This window comes from Hemiscyllium ocellatum, chromosome 48, assembly GCF_020745735.1.
Source record: "Hemiscyllium ocellatum isolate sHemOce1 chromosome 48, sHemOce1.pat.X.cur, whole genome shotgun sequence".
In the NCBI taxonomy this organism is placed as follows: domain Eukaryota; kingdom Metazoa; phylum Chordata; class Chondrichthyes; order Orectolobiformes; family Hemiscylliidae; genus Hemiscyllium; species Hemiscyllium ocellatum.
Window position 1 is genome coordinate 16,462,469 of NC_083448.1, and position 11,799 is coordinate 16,474,267.

At 46.7% G+C, this 11,799-nt stretch overlaps 1 protein-coding gene across 2 annotated transcripts in view; it reads left to right on the forward strand.

The window, feature by feature from the left end:
- nfu1 (NFU1 iron-sulfur cluster scaffold homolog (S. cerevisiae)) overlaps positions 1-7,144 on the forward strand; it is a 31,521-nt gene extending 24,377 nt beyond the window's left edge. For both annotated transcript variants that reach the window (XM_060856501.1, XM_060856502.1), the window contains 2 exons: positions 584-758; positions 6,959-7,144. In XM_060856501.1, the coding sequence (XP_060712484.1) occupies positions 584-758; positions 6,959-6,994 (211 nt within the window). In that variant the 3' untranslated portion in view covers positions 6,995-7,144. The remainder of the gene's footprint in view (positions 1-583; positions 759-6,958) is intronic.
- Positions 7,145-11,799: the final 4,655 nt, after the last annotated feature.

The following is an 11,799-nucleotide window of genomic DNA, read 5'->3' on the forward strand; positions in this document are numbered from 1 at the left end:
CAGCCAACATCATCAAAGACCCCTACTCACCCCAGTTATCATCTCTTCCACCCTCTTCCATTGGGCGGAAGATACAAAAGTTTGGAAACATGTACCAACAGATTGAAGAACAGCTTCTTCCCCACTGTGATCAGATTTTTGAACAGACCCCTCATATGTTCGAGCTGATCTTTGGCTGCACCTAGCTCTCCAGCTGTAAAACTGTATTCTGCATTGTGCTTCAGAAAGGTATGGTTTGTCTGGTTAGCACACAAGATTATATTTTTCACTGTGTGAGACAATAACAAATCAAATCGGATGAAGCAGCAAGTTCCCCAGGTGGGAGATGGTAAAACTGTCACAACACCACATTGTCACAAAAGAGGGGTGGGAGGGGGCACACACAGGTCTCGACCCTGTTGCATTCTGTAAGAAATCAGGAATTTTCAGTCTTTGTCCCCTTTCAGCTTGGATCACCTGCGTTGCCACTAGATGGCAGACACACACACAGTTCCAAAAACAGTTTCATCCTTGTCTGAATCTCAGTGAAATCCCATACTGTGTCTGACACATGTTATCTGTGCTTTCTCTCTCCCTGTTACAGGCCCACAGTTCAAGAGGACGGCGGTGATGTGATCTACAAAGGTTTTGAAGACGGAATTGTCAAATTGATGCTGCAGGGTTCGTGTACCAGCTGCCCCAGCTCTGTCGTCACCCTGAAGAGTGGAATACAGAACATGCTGCAGTTTTACGTCCCAGAGGTGGAGGGTGTGGTGCAGGTACTTCCCAGGGGCTTGTCACAGGGATCAGTGCTTGGACACCAGCTGTTCACAGCATTGATGCACAATTTGGATGAGGGAACTAAATGTAATCACGCCAAGTTTGCACACGAAACAAAGATGGGTGTGAGTGTTAGGACGATGCAAAGTTCCTTCATTCTGAGTTGCAAAAGCTGAACACGTGGGCAAATGCATGGCCAAAAACATGGGATGCAGGTGAATGTGGGGCAATCCAGTTTGGGAGCGAAAATAGGGAGGGATATTATTATCTAGGTGGTGATAAATCGAGGGAGGGTAATGTGCAATTTACACCATTAGCTGAAAGTAAGCGCACAGATGTCACTGGCAATAAACAGATAATCAGGATGTTGACCTTCTTCATAAAAGGATTTGAGTACAAGCGCAGGGCTGTCTTGCTGCAGTTATAGGAGGCATTGGTGTAGACCATGCCTGGGAGCAGTATGTGTTGTTCTGGTCTCCTTATCTGAGGAAGGATGTTCTGCTCAGGGAAGGAGTGCAGCAGTTGGTCAGCCCACATTTGGAGTATTGTGCACAGTTTTGTGTTCCATATCTCAAGAAGAATGTACTGACCCTGGAATGTGTTCAGAGGAGGTTCAGTGGAATTGTCCCAAACAATGCAAAGTTTAACATGTGAGAAACATCTGGGACCATACTCAGTGGCGTTTAGAAGGATGAGAGAAGATGTAATTGAAACATCCAGAAAACTGAATGGCCTGCGCAGAGTGGATGTTGGGAAGATGTTTACATTGGTAGGAGAGAATAGGACCCTTAAGAGTCAAGTGAAGACCTTTTAGAATGGAGATAAGGAGAAACTTCTTCAGCCAGAGAGTGGTGAATCCATGGAATAGATTGTCACAGAATGCTGTGGAGGTCTGGTCATTGAAGATATTTAAGACTGAGATATCATGAGGACAATGGGGTTGTGAAACTTGTCAGCCGTTCACTCATGGTTGATAAGACCCAATGGGCTGAATGGCCTAATTTCTGCACCTATGGTCTCAGGGTCTTATCATTGTTCTCCAGAGCGATTCCTGGGATGGTAAGACTGACATACCAAAAGAGACTGTGGATCGGTTAGGATGAGAGTTTGGAACAATGAGGGGGAATCTCATCAAAGTCTATCAGATTCCAACAGGCCTACGCAGGAAAGATGTTCCCAATGACCAGGATGGCACGGTGGCACAGCGGTTAGCACTGCTGCCTCACAGCACCAGAGACCCGGGTTCAATTCCTGCCTCAGGCAACTCTCCGTGTGGAGTTTGCACATTCTCCCCGTGTCTGCGTGGGTTTCCTCCGGGTGCTCCGGTTTCCTCCTACAATCCAAAAATGTGCAGGTTAGGTGAGTTAGCCATGCTAAATTGCCCATAGGTGAAGGGTAAATGTAGGGGAATAGGTCTGGGTGGGTTGCGCTTCAGCGGGTCAGTGTGGACTTGTTGGGCCGAAGGGCCTGTTTCCACACTGTCAATAATCTCATCTAACCGGGGGGGTCACAGTCTGAGGCTATGAGGATGCCATTTGGGACTGAGATGAGGAGAAAGTGGGGACCCTGTGGAAATCTCTGCTGTTCTTTTGTGATAAAGTTTTTTTAAAAAACAAAGACCTGCAGACACAGTAAATCTGATACATATGAAGTGCAAGAAATCTGGCAGCACCCGTCGAGATAAAAATGGGATGGTCACTGCTCACAAAAAGTTGACTCTGCATGACTCCCAGCCTGCTTTTTTTTTTGTCATGTTGATTGAGGGATAAATGTTGACTTAATCACGAGGGAAGATTCCTCTGCTTTTTTTCAAAACAGTGTCTTGCCTCTAACTGAGAAATCAGTCCATTATCTTGAGTTAACATTCTATTTGAAAGTGAGCACAACTGACAATCCTGCACTCTGTCATTACAGCAATGACATGCTGGCCTGTATTTTCATGCTAGGTTCTGGGATGGGATTTGAACTGACTCACATGTCATTCTTGTATTTAAATGCTGAAGGGATATTTTCATGTAACCCAAGAATAATTAGGTAAAATAGCTCTAATGTCATTTGTCATTCCAATACCACTCTTCATAATGGTCAGTTACCAACAATCAACCAGAGACCAGCTAGTCCTCTCAGTCATATTGTTCCTGTGGACCACTATTAATCCTGAGGTGGCTCAGAACCAGAGATGTGATACTTTGAGCAATTGGCCTTATAAAATGTTGGCATAAATGTCAACCTTTCTCCCAGGGCGCCTCTGAATTCACCGAAAGCACTCACCTCCAAGTTATTGTGTATAACAACATCCAGGTGTGCTCATAACCCGCCTGAGCACAGCAGTTCGGATTGACAAGGGTGAAACTGAAACTACAGAGTTCCACACCCAATAGGAACAGAGCAAATAGAATGCTAACTCCGATAATGGCACCTTGTTGCTTCACTGGAGGTTATGAATGTTGCAGGCTAGGAAGCAGAAAGTGGTGGAATATATTACCTGAGATAACATGTGTGCTATAGCCTTTTTTTAATTTGCAAACTTTACTAAACTTCATCTCACCGAAATACATGAATACAAGCTAAAATAGAAGAGTATTGCCACTGTGGGCAATGTCAGTACTCCGTCTCAGTTGATTTTGTACTTCTGTGCTTTGGAATCATGGTGACATGCCGTTGGGGTGATCTTCTGCGTTATGTGAGAATACTTTACCCAGCTCGGGCATGCTTGATGTGTCCTCAGTATTGACTTCCGTCCTCAACGGGACTCCAAGTGAGCAGATCAGTGACTTGGGGCTGGTTAATCATTTAGGAGAACACAGAGCTGTTTGGGATTGACTTCACAACAGCTTCAACATGAAGAAAGCGGGCAACGTAGATGTACAGACAAGGGAGAGGGGTTTGTGAATTATCAAGGAAGAACTTGAACTTTTATCAACCCAATTACATCTTTCCATTATTGGAATAGTTTGCATGCCATTCATTACTCTGAGGTCAAATCATTAATCTATGTCTGTTCCAAGAAAGGTTTTCAGGCATGAAACGTGAAACATGTATGATTTCGATGCCCCAAGTAATTCTGAAAGTTGCCTTCCAGTCTCTCTCTTGATTTGTGCTGAGTATTGGGACACTGGTTTGGTTTGGATAATAAAGTTGGTGTCTTACTGTTTGCACCTATTATGACAACGAGTAAACCCTCTTGCTTAATTCAAACCAGCAACACAGCAAAGATTTATCCCATGCAGTAATCTGCGAAAATTTGAGAGGCCAAGAACTATTTAAAGTATAACTTTATCACCTTAAGAAATAACATGGTTCAGAGAATAATTAACTAACAACTATTTACAACTCCTTCCTCTAACCGATCTTTTACCTTCGATAATACTAGTTTGACAACATCCCCTGATTAAGATTTACCAAAAATTCAAGTTTTCAAAGCCAGCCAGCTGTCGAATCCTCTATTTGGATCTTCCTGTGTCTTCTTTTCTTCCGAGGGATTATGCTTCATAAGTCACAGATTGATAAAGGTATCTTTAAGAGAGCTATTCTCCAGGCAGTCTGCAGATGTCATTGGCTTGGCAGTTCTCCACCTATCTGTTCAATTTTCCCCAGTCTTATACTCCCACAGATTGTGCCACAAAAAAAAACTGCAGGTGCTGGAATCCAAAGTGGACAGGCAGGAGACTGGAAGAACACAGCAAGCCAGGCAGCATCCGGAGGTGGAGAAGCTGACGGTTTGGGTGTAACTGTTCTTCAGGACTAGTTCAGGAGGAGACCTGACCCGCTTTGGCCTACACGTGACTCCAGTCCCCAGTGAAGTGGGTGACTCTTAACTAGAGATGGGCAATAATGCTGGCCCAACCTCATGAACGGATTTTAAGGAAACTGCACACTCTCTTTGTTTAGGAAATGCAGAGGATTACACCAGAGTGGAGTTTGTGCTTACAGTTGGGGAGTACTGTTTCAAGGAAATAGGAGAATGTGAGGACTGCAGATGCTGGAGATCAGCTGAAAAATGTGTTGCTGGAAAAGCGCAGCAGGTCAGGCAGCATCCAAGGAGCCGGAGAATCGACGTTTCGGGCATAAGCCCTTCTTCAGGAATGAGGAGAGTGTGTCCAGCAGGCTAAGATAAAAAGTAGGGAGGAGGGACTTGGGGGAGGGGTGTTGGAAATGTGATAGGTGGAAGGAGGTTAAGGTGAGGGTGATATGCCAGAGAGAGGGTGGGGGCGGAGAGGTCAGGAAGAAGATTGCAGGTCAAGAAGGCAGTGCTGAGTCCGAGGGTTGGGACTGAGATAAGGTGGGGGGAGGGGAAATGAGGAAGCTGGAGAAATCTACATTCATCCCGTGTGGTTGGAGGGTTCCTAGGCGGAAGATGAGGCGCTCTTCCTCCAGGCATTATGTGGCCAGCGTCTGGCGATGGAGGAGGCCAAGGACCTGCATGTCCTGAGCGGAGAGGGAGGGGGAGTTAAAGTGTTCAGCCACGGGGCGGTTGGGTTGGTTGGTCCGGGTGTCCCAGAGGTGTTCTCTGAAACGTTCCGCAAGTAGGCGGCCTGTCTCCCCAATGTAGAGGAGACCATGTCGGGTGCAGCGGATGCAGTAAATGATGTGTGTGGAGGTGCAGGTGAATTTGTGACGGATATGGAAGGATCCCTTGGGGCCATGGCTACTCCTTTGGTTTGGAGGAAGTGGGAGGATTGGAAAGAGAAGTTGTTTAGAGTGAGGACCAGTTCAGTCAGTCGAAGGAGGGTGTCAGTGGAAGGGTACTGGTTAGGTCAGCAGGAAATGAAAAAGTGGAGGGCTTTGAGGCCTTTGTGATGAGGGATGAGGTGTATAGGGACCATCTCAGACTCCCCCCTCCCTTTCCTCGACCTCTCCATTTCTATCTCGGGCGACCGACTCAACACGGACATTTACTATCAAACGACCGACTCCCACAGCTACCTAGATTACACCTCCTCCCACCCTGCCCCCTGTAAAAACTCCATCCCATATTCCCAATACCTTCGTCTCTGCCGCATCTGCTCCCAGGAGGACCAATTCCAATACCGAACAACCCAGATGGCCTCCTTCTTCAAAGACTGCAATTTCACCTCATACGTGGTCAACGATGCCCTCCACCGCATCTCCTCCACTTCCCGCTCCTCTGCCCTTGAGCCCCACCCCTCCAATCGCCACCAAGACAGAACCCCACTGGTCCTCACCTATCACCCCACCAACCTCCAGATACATTGTATCATCCTTTATCATTTCCGCCACCGCCAAACAGACCCCACCACCAAGGATATATTTCCCTCCCCTCCCCTATCAGCGTTCCGGAAAGACCACTCCCTCCGCGACTCCCTCGTCAGGTCCACACCCCCCACCAACCCAACCTCCACTCCCGGCACCTTCCCCTGCAACCACAAGAAATGCAAAACTTGCACCCACACCTCCCTCCTCACTTCCCTCCAAGGCCCCAAGGGATCCTTCCATATCCGTGACAAATTCACCTGCACCTCTACACACATCATTTACTGCATCCGCTGCACCCGATATGGCCTCCCCTTTGTTGGGGAGACAGGCTGCCTACTTACGGAACGTTTCAGGGAACACCTCTGGGACACTCGCACCAACCAACCCAACCACCCCGTGGCTCAACACTTCAACTCCCCCTCCCACTCTGCTCAGGACATGCAGGTCCTTGGCCTCCTCCATCGCCAGACCATGGCAACACGACGCCTGGAGGAAGAGCGCCTCATCTTCCGCCTAGGAACCCTCCAACCACAAGGGATGAATGTAGATTTCTCCAGCTTCCTCATTTCCCCTCCCCCCACCTTATCTCAGTCCCAACCCTCGGACTCAGCACCGCCCTCTTGACCTGCAATCATCTTCCCGACCTCTCCGCCCACCCCCTCTCCGACATATCACCCTCACCTTAACCTCCTTCTACCTATCGCATTCCCAATGTCCCTCTTCCCTACCTTTTATCTTAGCCTGCTGGGCATACCTTCCTCATTCCTCATTCCTGAAGAAAGGCTTATGCCCGAAACATCAATTCTCCTACTCCTTGGATGCTGCCTGACCTGCTGCACTTTTCCAGTAACACATTTTTCAGCTCTGTATCAAGGAAATGCCCATTTCGGTGAGAACAACAGTTGACAAGCAAACCTTGTTGCCAGGCGAAGGAAGAATCTCCGTTATGACTGAGTTTAATGACTTCCTGTTTTATTGCCAGGTTACAGATGAAGATCTAGAAGCCGACGTTTCGTGAATGTTTGGTGACCACAGGGTGATAACCCAACTGTGCTGCTTGTTGGTAAATCGTCATGCACCTTAACAATTTATTGGCACCTCTACTGGCTGCAACGCATTGTGAAACAGAATAATATATGTTGCAATAAAGCATTTAAGCTTGATTTTACATGTCTTTGGATGGCCTGACCGGCTTTGTATTATGCCAGCTATCTGTTAGTGCTCTTGGCCTCTGGCAGTTTTTTCAAAGAACCATTCTCTCTCCTGCCACCCCTTCGTATTTGAAGTATGCATTTGTTCAGTCATTAGGAAGGGGGGAAAACCAGGATGTCCTGGTGGTACAACCAGTTATCGAGTCAGTCAGTCAGATAGCTTGGAAACAGAGTCTTCAAGCTGACTGTCATCTCAAACTACATTAATCCCACCTGCCTACACTTGGACCCTATCCCTCCAAACATTTCTTATTTATGAACTTATCCAAATATCTTTTAAATGTTGGAACTGTATCCACATCCATCACTTCCTCTGGAAGTTAATTCCACATATTAACCACACTCTGTGTAAAAAAAAACAAAAATTGCCCCTGAAGGTTTTTAAAAATCTTTGTCCTCTCACCTTTAAGATCTGCACCATAGTCTTGAAATCCCTCACACTGTGGAAAAGACATTTTTGCCACTGACTTTATCTATCCCCCTCATGATTTTATAAACCTCAATAAGGTCTCCTCTCAGCCTCCTGTGCTGCAGTGAAAAAAGTCCCAGCCTATCCAGTCTCTCCTTACCAGTCAAACCTTCTATTCCAGGCAACATCCTGGTCAATCTCTTCTGAAACCTCTCCAGTTTAATAAAATCCTTCCTGTTACAGGGTGACCAGAATAGGCCTCACCAATTTTCTGTAAAACCTCAATGTAATGTCCCAAATCCTGTCCTCTCGGGTCTGAGCAATCAAGTTGCTTCAACCTCTGCACCAGATAGTGAGGTTTGAATTTCCCCTCCAGGACTCGATGGTGAAGGAAATGACAGCCATGATGCAGCCAAACAGAGTGCCAACTTGTAAATCCTGTCCACTCCCACTGTGCATCATGAGACAGACTCCTGGTTGAGCCATTTCACATGGAGGAATTTGGGCTCTTTCCCACCAGGACTCATAATTCCAGCAACCGTATGCAGACTCCCTGAGTAAAGTGGGACACACTGCCGTTCAACAATGTGACTTTCCTCGTGCAGTTGAAATGAACAGAGTGAGAAAGACATCCAGCAACATGGAATATTGACAGAAGAGGAAGTCAGGATCAATCCCACAGGCAGAGAACTCACTTCCAGAGGTGACTTTTCTGTCAGAGTGAAGTTAAAAATTGGATTTCAGGAATCATACAGATATCTATGGAAGCATATCTTGACTTGTTTACAATCATGAGAATCTCTTTCTTGTCGAATTCTCAGCTTGGTTCTGACAGTATCCAAGCAACAGCCAAGTTTGACTAATGAAGTTAATTGTTCTCCATCTGATCACCCTGTTGTATCATGTTAAATCAGGATGTGGGACTTCCTGGTATTCCTCCTCAATTTTATGATGCATTCCGACTCACTTGCATTGAGAAATTAGAGCCATCATAAAGATAAGGAATTTTATAAGTCAACAATATCCCCTGTCAGGCTTGACTCTGTGCTTTGGAACCATGGAAACCATGGGTTGAACTTGATTCATTTACAGAAAGAATTTAATGAGCAGTGCTGAATTTATTGCTTTTTATTACTGTTGTTGTTCTACTGGTGTCGTCATAGTTTACGTTACAGGTCATGATATCCTGGAACAGAAAGACCCGGGGCTGCTGGTTGACCTGCCTCTGTGCTTGTGATGTTAAAGATATCCTCGCCTAGTTTCACTTAAGCCTGCAGATGAATAGTGGGTGGCTGGCCACATGTACAGGAATGTATGGGATGTGACTCCACCTTTGCAGATTGGAATGAGGTTCGCCTCCAAGAATGTGAGTTCCCTGAGAGAGGCTGTTAACCAGGTCTGCTTGATGGGTGGAAACAGGAGTGTCAGGGAATTCGAATTAGAATCAGCCTTTATTGTCACAAATACTCAATGAATATAGGGTGTAGTGAAAAATTTATATGTTGTCACTTCTCACGCCATCTTACCTACAAAGGCACGTAGTTACAGCTTCTTTAGTTACAAGATCTTAGAAAATAGAGTGTTGCCGAAATAAAAGTTCAGAACCATGGTCTTCCAAACCAGACCACGCTGGCACCGAGAATCCAGTCTGCACTGAGCTTCACCCTGAGGATCATGAGCTGGGTCAATGTCAAATTCCCTCTTTGTGTAAATAAAGGGTAACATGGTGACGAGATCATAGAATTCCTGCAGTGTGGAAACAGGCCATTTGGCCCAACGAGGCCACACCGACCTTCCGAAGAGTATCCTACCTTTACCCATTCCCCTAACGCTCTACATTTCCCCCGACTCATGCGCCTGGCCTATACATCCCTGAATGTTATTGGGCAATTTAGCTTGGCCAGTTCACCTGACCAGCACATCTTTAGATTGTGGGAGGAAACCCGCGCAGACCCAAGGAGAATGGGCAAACTCCACACAGACAATTGCCTGTGGCTGAAATCATAATGGGTACCTGATTCTGTGAGGCAACAGTGCGAGCCACTCTGCTGCCCAGGGATACCGGCCCTTGTGGAGTTACTTCAGCCTAAAACCCCAGGGTCTGGAGTGAATCATATGCTTTATGTCAGCTGTTGCATGGTTAAATACAGTCCCGTGGTATGTCTTTTCAGTTGTAGTTTTTTTGGACTGGTCGCTTCGGAGCCTTAGCTTTTGTATGAGTGCCTTGCAAGCTGTGAAAATCAAAAGGTGCATGGAGTCCAGTGACAACTTGCAGTCATTGTGCAAAAACCTCCACTTCCAGATCGTCCACCTACATTTTCATCATCCACAAGTATACCAGAACTGTGGCCTCAGCACACAAAACTCAAAGTGGTTCAGCTCAGCAAGAGCTGTCTCTCCCAGGAGCAGTTTCTTCTCCAGAATCAGGGCTTTGTTTTATTCTGTTGAGCTGACCTGGCTGACGGGAGATCCTCTGACACCCGCGGTCTTCCACACGATGCTGCAACCTGTTTCAATGTCAGCCTGGGGAACAGACAAGCAGAAGAGCAAGATATAGGGCAGGCTGTCAAGGAATACCTCACTCTGCCTCATCCTGGAGCTCAGTAGTGGAATGTTTGCATTCCCAAGTTGAAGGAAGGCTGGGCCACATTTGAACAGAGTAGTGAATATCCAGATAGAAAAGAAGGCACTGGTTCTTTTACAATCTGCACTGCACACTGTCTCTAATGCAAATGGTGACCCTCTTGGACATTCAAGGGGATAAACCAAACTGAAGCAGCCCATTCCACTCCGACGTGGGAGACGTCATTCTCGTGTGTTTAGATTAGATTAGATTAGATTACTTACAGTGTGGAAACAGGCCCTTCGACCCAACAAGTCCACACCGACCCGCCGAAGCGCAACCCACCCATACCCCTACATTTACCCCTGACCTAACACTACGGGCAATTTAGCATAGCCAATTCACCTGGCCCGCACATCTTTGGACTGTGGGAGGAAACCGGAGCACCCGGAGGAAACCCACGCAGACACGGGGAGAATGTATAAACTCCACACAGACAGTCGCCTGAGGCTGGGAAATGAACCGGGGTCTCTGGCGCTGTGAGGCAACAGTGCTAACCACTGTGCCACCATGCTGCCCACCGTGTTCTGTCAAAATTCCTCGCCCATCTCCAAATTCAGAATGTTTGACATTTGGATTTAAAAGAAGGGATCTTGGAGCTGATGGTAGAGAGTCTGAGATCTCCAGGTTATCAGACAACAGCATTGCAGAGGATGTGGCCAATGGAGAGTGTCATCGAAAGGTCTTGTTCCCAGCCCAAAGTGAAACCTTTTCAGTGCAGAGAGCAGCCATGGTATTGGCCATGCACTTCAGATCAAAGTCTTCATGACCTGCAGCCCGAAATCCAACTGGCTCAGCACAGTTCTTGGCAAACAGCTATGTTTCTGAGCCATGTTTACCAGGTTTCTTTTGAATGAGTTATGGTCCTGGGGAGTGTTGCTGATCAAAGAGACCTTAGGATGCAGATTCATCGCTGATTGAAAGTGAAGTCGCAGGTAGGCAGTAGTTAAGAAGGCATTTGGTATGTTTGCCTTTATTGGTCAGTGCATTGAGTATTGGAGTTGGTGGGGGCACATTGCAGCTGTACAAAACATTGGTTAGGTCTTTTGTGGAACACTGCGTTCAGTTTTGGTCTCCCTGTTATGGGAAAGATGTTGTGAAACTTGCAAGGGTTCAGAAAGGATGTTGCGAGGGTTGGGGGTTTGAGCTGTTGGGAGACGCTGAATAAGCTGGGGCTATTTTCCCCAGAGCGTCGGAGGCTGGGGAATGATCTTATAGAGGTTTATAAATTCAGCACGATTAGGGTGAATTTCCAAGATATTTTCCCCATGGTAAGGGAGTCCAAAACTAGAGGGCACAGGTTTAGGGTGAGAGGGTAAAGTTTTAACAGGGACCTAAGGGGTATCTTTGTCACATAGAAGATGGTGCATGTGTGGAATGAGCTGCCAGTGGAGGTGGTGGAGGCTGGGACAACCATTTTTAAGGCATCTGATTGGTTAAATGAATAGGAAGGGTTTAGGGGGATATTGGCCAAATGCTGGCAAATGGGACTAGATTAATTTAGGTTATCTGGTCAGCATGGACGAGTTGGACCAAAGAGTTTGTTTCTGTGCTGCATCATTTTATCCTCTGCCACATTA